The sequence below is a fragment of the Musca domestica genome, unplaced genomic scaffold (assembly GCF_030504385.1).
Source record: "Musca domestica strain aabys unplaced genomic scaffold, Musca_domestica.polishedcontigs.V.1.1 11, whole genome shotgun sequence".
Classification (NCBI taxonomy): Eukaryota; Metazoa; Arthropoda; class Insecta; order Diptera; family Muscidae; genus Musca; species Musca domestica.
In genome coordinates, this window is record NW_026712133.1 from 14,542,344 (window position 1) to 14,561,660 (window position 19,317).

The 19,317-nt window shown below is 35.4% G+C and overlaps 1 protein-coding gene across 5 annotated transcripts in view; it reads right to left on the reverse strand.

Annotated features, from left to right (window-relative positions):
• Positions 1-19,317, reverse strand: part of LOC101897398 (slowpoke-binding protein) — a 138,391-nt gene that overhangs the window by 9,366 nt on the left and 109,708 nt on the right. For all 5 annotated transcript variants that reach the window (XM_020035792.2, XM_059131666.1, XM_020035793.2 and 2 more), the window contains 3 exons: positions 11,383-11,590; positions 11,080-11,316; positions 8,254-8,435 (listed from right to left, as the gene is read on the reverse strand). In XM_020035792.2, coding sequence (XP_019891351.2) covers positions 8,254-8,435; positions 11,080-11,316; positions 11,383-11,590 — 627 coding nt within the window. The remainder of the gene's footprint in view (positions 1-8,253; positions 8,436-11,079; positions 11,317-11,382; positions 11,591-19,317) is intronic.

Here is a 19,317-nt window from a genome sequence, read left to right on the forward strand (position 1 = left end):
ACATACATTCTTAATTAGCCCAATTATATACAAAATTGCAGTTAAATTTTAATGGCCTGTCTGCGAATTTTACTACCACTTCAAGCACCATTTTTGTTTTTAATTTCTTTTTCATTGTTTTCGTTAGGCGTAATTATGTCATTGTTGGATTCAGTGACGGGGGTGCTCCACAGTTTTTAAATAAATACGTGACCATTGCCTCCCTTCTGCAGTGGTCGAGACAAAAGAGGAAGGTTTTCGAAAGTACGTGGATTGAAGTTTAGATGGACATACTGGGTGAGATAGAAAACTGCAACAAAGTCAAACGCCATAATCTTTACATTTTTTTAAATGTTATTGAATTAAAGCAAAAATGTCGGAAATAGCATCAAATTTTAGAATTTTCGAATTGGTCAGCTTTGGTACAAATTATGGCCTTCAAACGGCCAATGAAACCGTCACACGCTGCCCGAATGTTGCTCTGTGGTAATTTGGTCCATTCCTGGCGAAGTGCTTGCTTGAGGTTATCGACACTTTGGTATTTTTTTAGTGCCAACCTAGCTTTCCAAAATACTCCAGACACAATAGTCCAACGGATTGGTATCCGTAGATTTTAGTGGCCATTGTGCTCTGGAAATGAAGCGAGGAAACTCATTTTGTAACCACTTTTGGGTGGGCGTGTTGAGTGCGATGGTGCGGCCACCTTTAGCTTTTTTGAGTCTATTTTCTTTCTGCTGCGGTGTAAGTTCTTGCACTTTTTGGAATTTCAATGGGTTTAGCTAATTCTTCAATATTTGCCGAATGGAATATTGCGATATGTTCAGCTCACGAGCCATTTTCGGCCACTGCGACGCAGGTTTCGATCAAGTCGCTTCTTTACTTTTCGAACCATTTCTGCTGATGTTGCGGTTTTCTTCCGTCCACTTCTTTGACGTCGACGTCGGGCTACGCTACCAGTATCACGGTAACGAGCGATGGTACGAGACACAAAAGATTTATTCACATTTAAATGCTGGAGTGCTCTAACGGGGTTTTCCAGCCAAATACAAAGAAATCACACTATCGCGCTTGAATTCCATCACGAATAACTTTTTTCTGGAAAATTCTCACCAAAATGCTTTTGTACGCTTGTAAAAAATATAATGAGCTGTCACTGGAATAATTTTAACAGCTGTCGGACGAGTGGCTTAGAAATGACAGCAGTCTGAATTTGGTTGCAATCTCACCCTGTACATTTAAGCTGTAAGTAAGGCTGTTGGGCGCCATCTAGAATTTTACATATTTTACACAATGGAGGTGATTAACACCACTATGTGGGGAAGAAATTTTAACTGGTTTTGCTCAAATCTACTGACTAATATAATTACTGAGGCCACTGGGCAAAGACAAGTATACATAATACCCTCCCTACATAGTGAAGGAATGATGGGACGTACACAGGCGACCCTTGAGCTCGAGCTACTACCTTTCTGACATGTTTTGTACATTTTACATGGAAAAATAATTTTTTTTGGAACTTTTAAAGTTTTATCTATTATTCAAGTGTTTCCTTTTTCGAAAATAATAAAAGGGAAATAAAAAAATGAAAATGAAAAATTTACACCAAAACGTTAAAATGTTTGTACAAACATAAAATGCTTGTAAAAAACATTGCACAATGGACCCATATCCAACTTTTCTGTCCAACACTATTTCAACGTCTCCATACGTAAAGCTAAGAAACCAACGGTGACCTCAATATCGACCCCTTCACACATTATCAAATTTAGTAATATTTAGTACGCATATCCAAAACAATCTACATCTCTCCATCCTAGACATTAACAGTGATAGAAAATTAGTACCATTTAGTACCATTCTAACAATTATTGTACGCAAAACCATCACAAGATTTCAACCACTAACGGTGACCCTAATATTAAATTTCAGAATTTCAGCTCTATTCCTTCACGCAATACCAAAATTAGTACTATTTATTACTTTTCGTTCGTAATTCCAAATGGCAACAAATATTGTGAATTTTAGTACTTTTGGCACAACATTTGTTCGAATTTCGAGAAAAAACTGTAGTTTTTACATACGAGTACAACACAACATCAAAGACTCTTACTCCAAATTTCAGATATCCAGCTCTTTTTCTTACTAATATACCTAAGTTAATACCATTAGTACTTCTCGTACTTTTTAGTACGTAACCCAGCCCCACAAAAAGTGATGCTATTTCAAAATTTAAGACTTCCAACTCAATATCTTACCCAAATTTAGTACCGTTTAGTACTTTTTAGCACGTTTTTCCAAAGCCACCTCCGAATTTCAACCCTACACATTAACAGTGATCCTAATGCCAAATTTCAGATTTTAAGCAATATCAGTTCCATTTAGTTTCTTTCGTACACTTGTTAAATGAAATTCAGATCCCAACCCTTTATCTTAACCCTACCCACCAGCATTGACCCCAATACCAACATTTAGTACCATTTAGTACAGTTGTTACACTAAGTACATATTCCCAAAACCATTTCTTAACACTAAACACCAATAAGTACTACATATTTCTAAAAATAATACCAAATTTTAGGACTCCAGCGGTTTACCTAAATCCAAATTGTACAATATTTATTACACATAAGTACGAACTTCCAAAAATGCATACATAATCTAATCTTATACTCCAATGGTAATCTTAATTCCAAATTTCAGGATTCCAGCCCTATCGGTTTACCCAAATCCAAATGGTACCAAATGAACGAATTTCCCAAATTTCCTACATATGCCAATTCTTCACTCCAAATTTCCAAAACTACCTTCATACCTCAATCATACAATCCCATTGAGATTTTATTTCCAAATTTCGAAATTCCAGCTCTATCGGTTCACCACAACTTCAATTTATACCAAATTTAGAACCATTTAGTACACATTTCCGTAACAACCTGCATCAAACAATCCAATAGAAATCTTATTTCCCAAATTCAGGATTCCAGCCTTATCGGTTTACCCAAATCCAAATTGTACAAAATTTAGTACAACTTGGTGCAAATAAATACGCATTTCTAAAGCTTCCTACATACGCCAAATCCTACAATCCTACAGCAAGCTCAATTTCAATTTTCAGGATATTTATTACCATTTAGTACACATAAGTGCGAGTTTCCATAACTACTTCCATATCTCAGTTCTAACTTGCAATAGTAATCTTATTTCTGAATTCAAGGTATATCAGTTCACCCAAATCGAAATTATATCATGTTTAGTACTATTTAGTACCTTTCGTGTACACAAGAAAAAACGAAAACCACCTATATTTTCCAATTAAACTCTCCGCCAGTAATGTTATTTTCAGGATTTCGGCTACATCCATTCTTCCACATTCGAATTGTACCAAATTAAGTATCGTTTAGTACTTTTCGTATACATGAGTACAAAACTACTTCCTTACATCAATCCTACTCCGCAAACTTGATTCCCATTCCGATTTTCAAGTTTTTAGATCTAACCCTTTACATGATACTTATAGTGTGAATTTCCAAAAACGCTTTGGTACATCCATCATACACTCCATTAGTGACCCTCATTCCAAAGATCTAGCTGGTTCGTCAAGCGCAAAGATACTATATTTAGTACCTTTTAGTACTTTTCGTACCGTTTTAGCACGAATTTTCAAAAACCCAGCCTTATCGGACCAATAGTGACGCTCACCCAAAATATCAAGATTCTAGCTTTAGCCGTTTCGTTGAGGAATCGTTAAGTCTGTCAGTCAGTCAATTGCTTTACTCTTTTATTAATATTACAAAATGCAAAATGCTGGGTACATATATATGTCCGAACATCGACCAAAACTTTGTTTAAAGAAAATTTTCTAAAACTTGTTAAAGTTAAAAAATATTCTTATTACCTTTAGGCATAATTACTTTGTGCATTTGCTTGTTACAGGGAGAAGGAAGCGAGATAGGCCCATAGTTACTTTTGAGGATCTTCATAGAATCACTTTCTGAGTCGATTTAAACATGTCAGTCCCTCTGTCTGTCCATCCGTCCGTCCGTATTTTTGTGAACAAAATGCAGGTCGCATCTATTATCCGATTGATATGACATTTTCGAAACAATATTTATTTGGCCCAATGACGAGCCCATTGAAATTGGATCAGATTTTAGATTGTGTACCAAATGGTCAATATAAGCCCAAATGACCTGTATTTTGGTACACCCCACCGAATTCAGTCTAGAAGCCAGTACATCAAATTTGGTTTAGATATAGCTATAGCTCTCATATATATGTTTCATCCGATTTGGGGTTTAAAGTCCATCACATGCGTCATATGCATTCAACGACAGTGATATTTGGTACGAGATATCTTATAGAGCTCAGAAATACATCTGCATGATTTTATCAAGATCGGTTTAGATTTGGATATAGGTCCCATATTTATCTTCAACCGATTTCGGATTAATTGTACACCAAATGGCTAATATTAGTCCAAATTACCTGCATTTTGGTACATCCCACCGAATTCAGTCTAGAAGCAGCTACGTCAAATTTGGTGAAAATCGGTTCAGATATAGCTATGGCTCCCATATATATCGATTTCGAATTCATTGAGCACCAAATTCCCAATATCTTTTAAAAATCCCTAAATTTTGATACATGCGACCGAATTCAGTCTAGAAGCAAGTACATCAAATTTGCGGAAAATCGGTTCAGATATAGCTACAGCTCCATCCAGTCCCTCACATTCGTAATATGCATTCGACAACAATGATATTTGGTACCAGATATCTTATAGAGCTCAGAAATACCTTGCCAAATTTTATCGAGAACGACTAAGATTTGGTTTATTTTGTAAATAATGGCTAATGGAGTGAATTTCGGGATGTACGTTTCCAGTTTGTAGAACTCGGCTCCGATATATATAGTTTTAATAAAATCCTTCTCGAAGTAATATCATGCACTCTTACTTGGTATAAAAATTAAAATGTCTCCATCAAATTTAGTGAAAATCGATTTAGAATTGGATATGCCTCCTTCTGCAACCAAACTATAAATGATCTAAAGGCAAATGTTGATAGGTGGTGTGATCTAATTGAAATAAATTCTTTTGTAAAGGGAGCTCTACTAAATATACATAGTGGTGTAGGATATCATATAGTCGACCCCGTCCGACTTTTGACTTTTCCTTACTGGTTTTATTAATGTACCCATGAGTTTACATTTATATTGTCTTTAGAATTGTACACAATTATGTAATGGCTTTCATAGATATGTATGATATTTTGAATGCATGTATATACCATGTATGTACGTGTAGCAACACCTTTACATGCCTCCTAAATGCATCACACTTGAAAATCGTTCCTTTTTAGATAATATCACTTGCTCACTTTGAAATTTGTCTTATTTCCATATAAAAGTTATTCCATTGTATTTTCGAAAAAAGGTATTTTATTTCCTTACATCACAAATCCCTTTGTGAGTAAATACTTTGAAAAGTAAATGGAAAAGAACAAATAATAGTTTTCTTGTAGAATAAATACATTTAAATTGAAATACTTCTGAAAACATTCATCAGAAACCGTTTTTTTGTGCAGTTTTTAGCACAAGTGCTACAATTACATTTACTGGCAAGAAATAGAACAATTGCAATATGAGGTATTGTTTTGTGCTTGAACAATTGAAAAGCAGAACGAATTTTGGGAAATTGTAAGATGTAAAACAAGTTACGAAAAACTTTTCTGAGTTCCGTCGACAAACAATATTATATTGTACATCTATCTTTATTTTGATAGATGTTAAAAAAAAACACAATAAAATACACTATTAGTAACATATTTGACCTAAACTCAGGCACGAACCTAGATCCGTTTAATACTTCTCTAGATACAAATAAAATAAATCTAGACTGTGCTTTATAATGACAATTTACTCATTATGGTGCCTCCTGATTTTTGAGCCAGGTTCTCAAAGTATAAAAAAATTACAAAGACATTTTGAGCTTTCATTGTATAAAAAAATCGCCCCAGGAAACTTTACAATATCGTTTAGTAATTGTTTAACAAACGTTAATGCATTGGACACATTCTCTCAAAATACCATCTTGATTGTATTTCCAGGATATGAAAATAAAACGATAGCCTCTATTTTTTATGGTTTATTCCCATCACGTAGGCAGCATAATTGATTAAAACTATGGAAGATGAAATAACTGAACAGGTAACTGTTGAAGTAGATATTCAAGAGGCTATACATATAAAAGATATATGCTGTCAGCCAATGTTCGATTATTTAAATATATTTTGACGTCGGTTATATTTTGACGTCGGTTATGTTGACCCTCTTGGAGGCCAATATCATATCCATTTCGTATCGGACTTCAATAAATATAATATAAATATTACGACGTGCCAGGTCACTTCCTTCACTTTATATGAGATATGTGATAATTTTTAGAAAATGTTATAGTCGATCGAAGTATTCCATTTTCATACTTCATCGAAAACAGATAAAACCAGTAAGGAAAAGTCAAAAGTCGGATGGGCCCGACTATTTTGTAGAGATTCCGTAACAAAAAAAAAAAAGAAATATTTGAAGTAGATCATACCACCTATCAACATTTGGCTTTAGAGCAGTTATAGTTTAGTTTCAAGGAGAACTAATATATGGTATGCATATCCAGTTCTGAATCGATTTTCACTAAAATTGACGGAGACATTTTTATCTTTTATGCCAAATAATATTGCTACATAGTGTATAATATCACTTCGAGAAGGATTATATTAAAACAAATAAAAAAGCTGTATGTTTGGCCGGGCCGAACTTTAAGTACCCTCCACCATTTGCAACGAGTTTGGCAATTTTCCTAAAAAATAAAATCCGTTAAAAATGCTGTTAAAAACTTAAAAATACCGAATGTAGCCTATACGACGACGAAGACCTGCATGGGCAACTTTTGTCATAAGTCATTACAATATTCAAATGCGAAACTTGAAAAAAAATCGGTGAATAATGTAGCTAAATCATAAAAATGCCGAATATAGGGAGGTACCGTTATATGGAGGCTCTTCGAAGACGTGGACCTGCACAGACAATTTTCTGTCTTAGGCTGTAGTATTCATTGCGAACTTCAAATACCAAATTTGAAACAATTCCGGTGAATAATGTCGGTGGAGGGTATAAAAATATGTATCGGAGCCGAGTTCCACCAAAAGGAAACGAACGTCGCGAAATTCACTTAATTTGGGCTGATATTAGCTATTATTTGCACAATAACCCTGAAATCGGATTAATATATTATTATATAGGAGCTATATACAAATCTTAGCCGATCTAAAATTTGATGCACTTGCTTCTAGACTGAATTTGGTCGGATGTACACACTTAACCCGAAATCGTTTGAATATATATATGTGGGCTACACCTAATTTGATCCGATCATGATATAATTTGTCAGAGGTATTTCTGGGCTGTCCGGTACCAAATATCATTATTACAGAGTGCATATTACGAATGTGAGGGACTTAAACACTAAATCGATTGAAACATATGTATGGGAGCTATAACTATATCTTAACCGATTTTCCTTGGTTCCTTGGTTCAAACAAATATTGTTTGGAAAATTTCATCTCAATCGGATAATAAATGTGACCTGCATTTTGTTCACAAGAATACATGAACAGACGCACGGACGGACTTATGTACCTGCATAAATCGACTCAGAAAGTGATTCTATGCAGGTCCTCAAAAGTAACTATGGGTCTATCTCGCTTCCTTCTCCATGTTACAAACAAATGCACAAAGACATAAGACCTTTACCACTGTTGTGTGGGGTATAAATATTGGTATGGACAAAATTACAAGAAAATAGAACATTTATATCCAATTTTATGCGAAATAAAAAATTCCATATTCATCTCAGGTTTCTGTTTGGGAGAAATATTTAGATATACCTAGTTGTAAGGAATCGGTGACATGTTTCGAAGTATTGGTCGTATGAATTAATATATACCCTCTTTAGCCATATGGCTGAGGGTATAAAAAGCGATAACTACATGGATTAAACTAATAGATAAAGTAAGATTCATAGAAAAATGCCGCCCGTTTTCTCCTTCTGTCATCCTATCCTGTTGTCTTTGATGCAAGAATTCATTCCAATACCATTTTAATTAAATGACCTTTCTAATATTTATAAAAAACAATCAACATACACACCCGCACGCATTGCATTTTCTGCAAAACAATTAAATGTGTCCACCTTCGGCTATTAACTGATTGTGACCTTACCTGGCAGCACCATTTTGTAAAATCACATTTCCACTGTGCAAATGACCGTGCAGCGGGAAGCCACGCTCTTTTAGAAACAGCAATGCCTCCAAGATTTGACGTCCCAAACGCTGGACTTGCGTGACCGGTAGGCCATTTGGTTTTCGTGTGTATTTACGTGACCATGGCTCGTTCCATTGGGCCTAGAATGAGAGATGTGTGGGTGAAATAAGGAAAAAGTTTAAAACAAAGTTGCAATTTCATGGTTTCAACATTGACTCGGTTAAAAGCGTTTACAACCTACATGAATTGAACACAAATGTTTTTTATTTGACATTTGTTTTAATTTTTGTAATTGCATAGATTTAATAGCATTTTATGGATTTTTGTCGCATGTGTTCGTTAGAACTTGCTTCCCTGGTGTAATATCATAAAATGTGTCCTTTTTGCTTTTCTCTGTGGTGGGTGTTTTACCTTTTAATTAATCATTGTTGGTAATTGATATTGTAGCCATTAATGGTACATGTTTTGTGACTCAAGGTAAAATTGATGCGAGATTCTCAGAGGAACTGGTTATGGCAAATAATTTTATACAGTATAATGGGAGATTTGTTTATTACAGCTGGAGATTTTCTACTGGCTTTAGAAATGAGTCGATATTATGTAGTTTATTCTCGGGATTTATTACAGGTCCTCTCATGTTTAATTAACTGTCGAAATATATTTTAAAATATCTCCCTTATTTTTAGTGGATTAGTTGGAAAGGTCAAAAGTTGGACGGGACCGGCTATATGATACCCTAAACCACTATGCGTATTTGGTAGAGCTCCCATAACAAATCTGATGCCCGGTATCAAATATCATTGTTGTGATTTTATCAATGTGAGGGACTTTAAAAACAAATCGGATGAAACCTATATATGGAGCTATAGCTCTATTTGAACCAATTTTCACCAAAATTTAAAACACTTGTTTTTAGGCTGATATTATCCATTAGGTGCACAAAAAACCTGAAATCGGATAAAGATATATATCCAAATATGAACCGATCTCGATAAAATTTGGCAGAGGTATTTCCGCGCTGTATTTGATATCTGGTACCAAATATCATCCTTGTAGAGTGCATATTACAAATGTGTGGGACTCAAACATCAAATCGGATGAAAGATATATATGGAAACTTTAGCTATATCTGAAAGGATTTTCTCCAAATTTGATGTACTTGCTTCCAGACTGAATTCGGTCGGATGTGCCCAAATTCAGGTCATTTAGACTGATATTGGCCATTTGGTGCACAATTAACCCGAAATCCGTTTAAGGTATATATGGGAGCTATATCGGCTCTTTATCAAATTTGGCGGAGGTATTTCTGGAATGTATCTGATATCTGGTACCAACTATCATTCTTGTATGATATAAATATCAAATCAAATCTCAACCCATTTTCACCAAATTTCAAGCACTTGTATAAAACAAAATTGTGTAAAACACCTATTTCTGAGCCACATTTAACATTTGGTACCCAATATCATTCGTGGAGTGCGTATTACGAATGTTATGGCCTTAAAACCCCAAATCGGATATGGGAGCTATAGCTATATCTGAACCGAATTTGCGAATTTGATGTCATGCTTCCAAACTGAATTCGGTCGCCATTTCAGTTGAAGATATACATGGGAGCTATATCTGAATTTAAACCGATTTCACAAATTTCAATAGGATTCGGCCAAACAATTATTGTTTGTAAAATTTTATCTCAGTCGGATAATAAATACGACCTGTATTTTGTTCACAAAAATACAAGGAGAGACAGATGGACGGACAGACGGACTGCATGCATGCATAAATCGACTCAGAAAGTGATTCTACGGAGATCCTCAAAAGTAACTATGGGTCTATCTCGCTTCTTTCTCCAGGTTACAAACAAATGCACAAAGACATAATACCCTTATCACTACGTGGTGTGGGGTATTAAAAATTGCTTTAACCTGTTTCTTTTGTATAAATGCTAACCTTTTTATACCCTCCACCCCATATAACGATACCTCCCGATATTCGGTATTTTGATGATTTCAGCAACATTATTCACCGGAATTGTTTCAAATTTCGTACTGGAAGATCCTAGTGGGTACTACAACCTAAGACTGAAAATTGTCTGTGCAGGTCCACGTCTTCATATAGCCTCCATATGAAGGTACCTCCCTATACTCCGTATTTTCATGATTTTTGGGACGTTATTCACCACAGTTGTTTCAAATTTCGTATTTGAAGTTCGTAATGGACACTACAGCCCCCATTTAACGGTTTTCATTTAAGTGGTAGTTTTCCGATTTTTTTTTAATTTCTCAATTTCCTTCGAAATGGTGGAGGGTATTAAAAGTTCGGCCAGGCCGAACTTACTTTCTTTTTTACTTGTTCTGATATAATCCTTCTCGACGTGATATCATGCACTCTATAGTAAAATATAACAGCTCTAAAGCCAAATGTTAATTGGTGGTATGATCTACTTCAAATAAATACTTTTGTTACGGGCGCTTTTCTAAATATGCATAATTGTGTAGGGTATCATATAGTCTTGACTTTTGACTTTTCCCTACTGGTTTTTAATAAAATCCTTATCGGAGCCATATTATGCACTATACAGTAATATAATTTGTTTGTATCATAGTTTGTATTATCTACATCACATAAATACCCAACAAAGCTTTTTTGTTACGCGATCTCTACTACGCGTAGTGTTGTAGGATATAGGGAACTGTTTATAACAAGGACAGGCCACATACTGTATATTTTTGCAATAAAACTATCCAATTACCTCTGATCTGATCGCAATTAGATGCTACTTACCTTATAGATTAAATCCTTAAGACTACCACGGGAATTGAAGGGCGTCACCAAACAGGCAAAATTTCCCGAACTGATATGAAGAAAGCCCAAATCGAGCACTGGATAGATATAGGGATGGTGAAGGGAGCCCAACAACTCCATTAAAATGCTTTTTGGACTTTCGTTGGGCGATAGATCTTCGAAGGCAACACAATCCGGAGGCAGGGTTAACATGGTCATTAGGCGATCGGTGCGGACCTACAAAATAAAAGGGGATTCTCAATAAATTAAAAAATGATAATTTCACAAACATTTCCCACTTACCGAAGAATCAGTTACCAGGAACCAATTTTTCCCATGTCTCGAACCGATCTCATCCAAATGGGCGATAACCTCATAACGACCATTCGATTGCTGCACCCATTCCTGGGTGGCATTGAGGGCTTTTTCGCGCGCAGCCCGTTCACGGGGCGAACGTTCGACGACACCATTGCCACTATCTAAGGCCGAGTATTGATATTTGATATTGGGTCTGCAATTGTGGTGGGATAATGGAAAACATTCATTAGCTTGGCAATTTGTGAGGTAATATGTCTTTTTCATCTTCTTCTTTTCGTTTAACTAAATAAATTAATTACTTAAACTTAATTAACATTAACTATTACTTAAGAAGGGTAATTAACTAAATGTTAGTACTAATAAAAATTACAATAACATCGTTGTTAGTTAAGGGAAAATTACGTCATTGGTTGGTTAGTGAATGATTCGGTTAGTTAAACATTTAAAATTCTAAGACCATAAATAAATACCATACGCAATAGCAATAAGAATGGTTACAAGTAAATGACGTCATTACGTTACTAACTAATTTATAATACACACATGTGGGGAAGACATTGTCAAGTGGTAAACTATAGTTTGGATGTGATGACGTTCTGGTTACGGCGTCATCAAAACTCAAACTGTTTCTTTTCACTCACGCTTTTATTTGAATCTAGCGAGCAATAAATCTAATTTATACATATATACTATATTATCGCCCCACAAAAGTTGTTATAGTACGTGTTTTATACCTTAAGAAATTCTGCTAAGTATAGTGGTATCGTGGTATAGACCCAGAGCTAACAGGGTATTATGTTTTTGTGCCTATCTATAAGTATGTTAAATTTGGTGAAAACCTATTGAATTGAGCAAGTATATCTGTAGCCACAGATACCAATTATATGATTAATCCGATTTTATATTTCAGTCCCCTCAAAACCGAAATATGTACTTCACGTCAATGCTCTATAGACTACCAAAATGCCATGTTTGTCCATCCGATGTTATCGAATTATTTTTTGAAATAAGACAAAACTTTGTAATTGTTGATTTTCGGTTCAGATTTAGATATAACTCACTCCAATTTGGTTGAATTTTGAATCATGCTATCAGTTCCAATTAGAACCAGTAAAAAAAGTCCTAAAGTCGGGCGGGGCCGACTTTATGATACCCTACACCACTTTGCTAAATTAGTAGAGCTCCACATAACAATTAAAAGTTTTTGTGGGAGAATTCAATCATACACGCTATGATTATAATTGTAATTCAAAGTTCAAAGGACTAAATATTCCGAAGCATTTGTATCTTTTGAATTCGGACTTGTATTGCCCATTTGATATATGGGAGCTATATCCAAATCTGAACCGATCTCGATAAAATTTGGCAAAGATATTTCTGAGCTGTATTTGATATATTTCCCTGAATATCGTTGTTACGGAGTGCATATTACGGCTGTGGGTAACAAATACTACAAATCGGATGAACAATATATATGGGAGCTATGGCTATATCTAAACCGATCTTCACCAAACATACTAGCTTCTAGACTCAATTCGGTCGCATGTGCCGAATTCCATCCCATTTGGGCAAATATTAGACGTTTGGTGCACAATAAAAGGTAAATCGGACGATGTTACATATGGGAGCTATATCCAAATCTGAACCGATCTCGATAAAATTTAGCAAAGGTATTTCTGAGCTGCATTTGATATATTTCCCCAAATACTGTTGTTACAGAGTGCATATTACGGCTGCGGAGGACAAAAATAACAAATCGGATGAACAATATATATGGGAGCTATAGCTATATCTGAACCGATTTCGATAAAATTTGGCATACTTATTTTCAGGCCTAATTTGGTCGTATGTGCAAAAAATTCGGGCTGATATTACACGTTTGGTGCACAATAAAAGGCAAATCGGACGAAGATATATATGGGAGCTATATCTAAATTTTTACCGAATATCTCCATTTCAATAGGGTTCGTCCTTGGACCAAACAAATAATTTGTGCAAAATTTCATCTCAATACGATAATAAATGCGACCTGCATTTTGTTCCCAAGAATACATGGACAGACGGACTCACATGCATAAATCAACTCTAAAAGTGATTCTATGGAGATCCTCAAAAGTAACTATGGGTCTATCTCGCTTCCTTCTCCATGTTACAAACACATGAACAAAGACATAATACCCTTACCACTATGTGGTGTAGGGTATAAATAGTATTCAATACCAGTACCTAGTAGTTTTACTTCTACAACTGATGAAATTATATACCTTAACAAGTTTCTATGTTTTGGTCCTTAATTACAACTTGTTTTAGTGTTTTTGTTTTCACGTCTTATGGCATTTCTTAAAATAATTAAATTCTGTTTTTGATACAAAGTTAGATATTCTAACTATTTGGTATTAATTGAGGGAATACATACAAAAAGGTAGTTAGATGAAATTCCGATGCCAAATTTTAAATAATTTCATAAAAATGACAAATTTAAGGTGGTGCCGTCTTTTGGGTTTGTATGGAAAGTTGGTTCTGTATTGATATTTTTTTAGGTTGAAATTGGTACGTATTACTAACTTCACATATCGAACTTCAATTCAATTGAAAAATGTGAATAATATCATTAAAATATCGAATAACGGAGCTGTTCGAAAATGTGAAACATAAACAGATATTTTGAGAGGATAATGATAGGCGAGTTCGATGATAATTTTATTTCATTTTGGGACCGGTCAATTAGCCTTGCAATTTTGTGGGGATTTGCTAGGTTCTACGATATTAGTGTTTCAAATCTCGGCCTGACTCTGTCTGATATTAGTGTTTCACACAAAGTGACTAAGTAAGTAAATTACTTCCAAGTGTGGACCAAATCGAGTACTCATTTCAAAAGTTATCGTTTGCAACACAGGTCAAACAGAATGTTCATGGGTGAAAATCGCTCCATTGGTATTGGCCGTTAGAGAAATTAGAGAAACGAGAAAAAAAAAAACAAGTAAAAAAGTAGTAAGTTCGGCCGGGACGAACTTTGAATACCCTCCACCATTTGGAACGAATTAGAAAAATTTAAAAAAAATTAAATCCATTAAATTTTTTTTAAATCTTTACAATATTTAATATAGGAAGGTGTCGATATATGGGGGTATATAAGATATTGAAGATATGGGGGTATGTAAGATATGTGGGTGTAAAGTACTCACAAGGAACTCCTTGTGTGTATTTTCAGATAATTCCATTGGAAAAAGTGGCTAAACCCCTGAATATCAGGGGGTACCGTTATATGGGGGCTATACCAAAACGTGGACCTATAATTACAATGACTCGCCACACGAACTGGGATCCATTATGATCTACAACTACCAATTTTCAGAAAAATTCTTGAAAAAATGAGTCATCATCAAAATACCGAATATTAGGAGGTACCGTTATATGGGGACTATATCAAAACGTGGACCTATACATACAATTTTTCGCCACACGAACTAGGACCCATTATGACCCACAAATACAATTTTTTAGACAAATCAGTGAAAAAATGTGGCAAAACCATCAAAATACCGAATATCGGGAGGTACCGTTATGGGGGCTATACCATATCATCGATCCATACATGCAATGTTTCGCCACCGGAGCTGGAACCCATTATGACCAACAAATACCAATTTTTAGACAAATCCGTGAAAAAATGTGGCAAAAAAATTACAATACCGAATATCGGGAGGTACCTTTATATGTTACAAACGGAATGACAAAGTTAATATACCCTCCTTTCCAAGGTGGATGGTATAAACATCTGGTGAATAATGTAGCTAAAACCATCAAAATACCGAATACTGATATATGGGGCCTATACAAAGACCTGGATCTGTATAGACAATTTTCTGTCATAGACTGTAGTTCCTATTACGAACTCTAAATACGAAATTTGAAACAACTCCGATGAATAATGTCGCTAAAATCATCCAAACACCGAATATTGGGGGAACTATTATATGGAGGCTGTACGAAGACGTGGGCCTAAATACGCAATTTTTTGCCTGCAGTACTCATTACGAATTCAAAACACGAAATATGAAATAACTCCGGTAAAAATGTCCCTAAAATCGTCAAAATATCGAATATCGGGGGTACCGTAGTATGTGGACTATACGCGACTCTCTTTCAGGTGGTAAAGTAGTCACGAAGAACTCTTTGTGTAGAATTTCAGACAATTCCATTGAAAATGTGGCTAAAATCATAAAAATACAGAATATAGGGAGGTACCGTTATATGGGGGGAAACGATATCGTGGACCGATATAGACAGTGCTCTTCCGGGGGGTAAGGTACTCAGAAGGAACTCATTTTGCGGATTTTCAGACAATTTCATTGACAAATTTGGCTACAATCATTAAAATACCGAATATCGGGCGTATCGTTGTATGAGGGCTATACGATATTGTGGACCGATATAGTCCATCTTCGAACTTATCCTGCCTGTAGATAAAAGACTGATCTGTGCAAAATTTTAGCTTCCTAGCTTTATTCGCTTTGACTGCAGCGTGATCAAGAATATATACTTTGTTATGTCTAAAATTACTCAATGACGAACATAATATACTCTCCATACTATGTATGGTGAAGGGTATAAAACATACACTGAGCTATATTTAAAAACTTAATTCTGAGGCGGAATCGGCCACCTGTTGGAGATAAATGCTATCGACTTAACGAGACATCGGCTTTACAGGGTGTGCAGCACATGTTGACCAAGGGCAATACTAGTGAATGTCAGTGATGGTCAACCTTGCGGTCGTCGAGCGAAACTAACACAGAAAGACAGACGCACGGTTGGTCACGACTAGAAAGACTTCAAATGTCCTGAAGCGGACAGATTTTGATGTTAGCCGATTTTGCCAAAAGCAAAATTTTCACAAAAGTTCGGTCTGACCTAACTTAAGCTAGTGTTTACTAGTCAAATTATTCCCATTTATATCATTCATGCTTAATTATACATGAGTTTTCCCCATCCACATCCGTTCATTGCAATCCATTCTAACTGCCATCAAATGATCATTTCGCTTTAATGAACTTCCGTTTTATCGATACAAATTTATGATTATTACACAGTAATTATGTGCCTGCTATCGGATGGTGTATTAAATCGGCTTTGCAGATTGCATAGCTGATTAAATATTATTGCAATATTTACTTTTGGCAATTGATGCCACATTTGTGGTGCATAAATATTACAAGCGATTAATCAACTTAATAAACATTAACACACTCTCTCACACACACACACACACACATACACACCCATATGTAGATGTATTCACAATACAAACAACTAGACAAACATACTATCCGATTATCATCATTATTCTCCTTGAAATGATTTCACACACACACACACGCATCGTCATCGTCATCAACATCATCGTCGTCGTCATTGGCATCGCCATCATGGACGAACAAGAGCATAAAGCCAAAGTCGGATATAATCTCACATTTCCTCTTCAGCAAATTGTAATTTATAATTCTTGAATAAACATTGAAATTAATATTATGGGTGTGGTAGTGTATGTTGTATGTGTGTGTGCATGTGTCTGTGTCTGTGTGCTGCAGATTCAATTGCATCGCATCGTAAGAGTTGAACAAATACTCTCGCTCTCGTATTTAAATATACATTTCAAGAACCACAACATTATGTTAAGAGTTTTATTTTCATTTTATTGTGAATTTGTAATCGTATTATTCTGTAAAAATGTATAAACCACGGTAAGAAACCGTACGCACACACACTTATGTTCAGATGCTTGTGTTCGCTCGTATTTATATAAGAGTGTAATGAAATCGATCGTAATTACACACAAGGTAGTCAGGGTATTATGTCTTTGTACAATTGGTTTTAACAGCAACAGGAAATGAGATAGACTCATAGTTCCTTTTGATGATCTGCATAGAATCACATTCTAAGTCGATTTATGCGTGCCCGTCCGTCTGTCCATATATTTTTGTAAACAAAGCACAGGTCGCATTTATTCCGATCCAGATGAAATTTTGCACAAGTCAATTGATCCAAAGACGAACCCTATTGAAATTGGAGATAACATTTAGAAATAGCTCCCATACATATCTCCGACCGATTTGTTCACCAAATGTGTAATATCGACTCGTATAGTACGAAATTTTTCATACACAACCAAATTAAGCCTGGAAATAAGTATGCTAAATTTGATCAGTTCCATAGATATTGTTCATCAAATTTGATATTTTTGTCCTCTGCCGTAATATGTACTCTGTATCTACTATTTTTGGGTGAAATATATCAAATACAGCACAGAAATGAATTTTCCAAATTTTATCGAGATCGGTTCATATTTGGATGTAGCTCCCATATATATCTTCGTACGACTTTTATTGTGCACGAAACGTGTAATATTAGCCCATGGAGTTCGGCACTTACGACCGAATTGAGTCTAAAAACGTCAAATTTGGTGAAAATCGGTTCAGATATAGCTATAGGTCCAAATATATATCTCATCCGATATATTTTTTATTTATTATATGAAGCTCCTCTAGATTTGCAAAAGGAGTGTAGGCTATCATAAAGTCGACCCCGCCCGACTTATAGACTTTCTTTACTGGTTTTTAATAGCATTTGGGGTAAGAGTTTTCCGATGACAGTCCACTTGCGAAATCTCGGCAATTTTTGTGCGACAAAATGCCATTAATCCATTAATTACTGGAAAAAGTTCGCAGATTATGGAAAAAAGCTAAATAAAGAAGACAATAATAATAAGAATGAAGCGAGATAGACCCATAATTACTTTTGAGGATCTTCATAGAATCACTTTCTGCGTCGATTTATGCCTGTCAGTCAGTGTCTCCATCCGCCTGTCCATGCGTTTTTGTGAACGTTGATGAGAATCGGTTCAAATTTACATATAGCGCCCATATATATGCTGTCGGACGAGTGGCTTAGAAATTACAGCAGTCTGAAGTTGGTTGCAGTTTTTTCATCTCACCCTGTACCCTACAACGTTGATATTTCATGCAGGACATTAGATGCAGCTCAAGAATACCTCTGCCAAGTTTTATTGAGATCAACTCAGATTAATTATAGCTTCTATATACATCTTCATCCTATACTACGGTTATTGTTCACCACATACATAATATCAGCCCATTTTTATATCCTACACCACAAGGTGGTCAGGGTATTATGTCTTTGTGAATTTGTTTGTAACAGGCAAAAGGAAACGAGATAGACCCATAGTTCCTTTTGATGATCTGCATAGAATCACATTCTGAGTCGATTTATGCATGTCCGTCCGTCTGTCCATGTATCATTGTGAACAGAATACAGTTCGCATTTATTACCCGATCTAGATGAAATTTTGCACAAATCATTTGTTTGGCCCAAGGACGAACCCTATTGAACTTGGAGATACTCGGTAAAAAGTTAGATATAGCTCTCATATATATCTTCGTCAGATTTGCCTTTTATTGTGCACAAAACCTGTAATATCAGGCCTAATAGTATGGAATTTTGCATATACAACCAAATTAGACCGGAAAATAAGTATGCCAAATTTGATCGGAATCGGTTCAGATATAGTTCTAGCTGCAATATATATTTTTCATCCGATTTGTCATTTTAGTCCTCCGCAGCCGTAATATGCACTCTGTAACAACAATATTTGGGGAAATATATCAAATACAGCTCAGAAATACCTTTGCTAAATTTTATCGAGATCGGTTCGGATTTGGATATATCTCCCGTATGTAACTTCGTCCGATTTACCTTCTAATATTTGCCCAAATGGGATGAAATTTGGCACTTACGACCGAATTGAGTCTAAAAGCTAGTATGTCAAATTTGGTGAAAATCGGTTCAGATATAGCTATAGCTCCCATATATATTGTTCATCCGATTTGTTATATTTGTTAC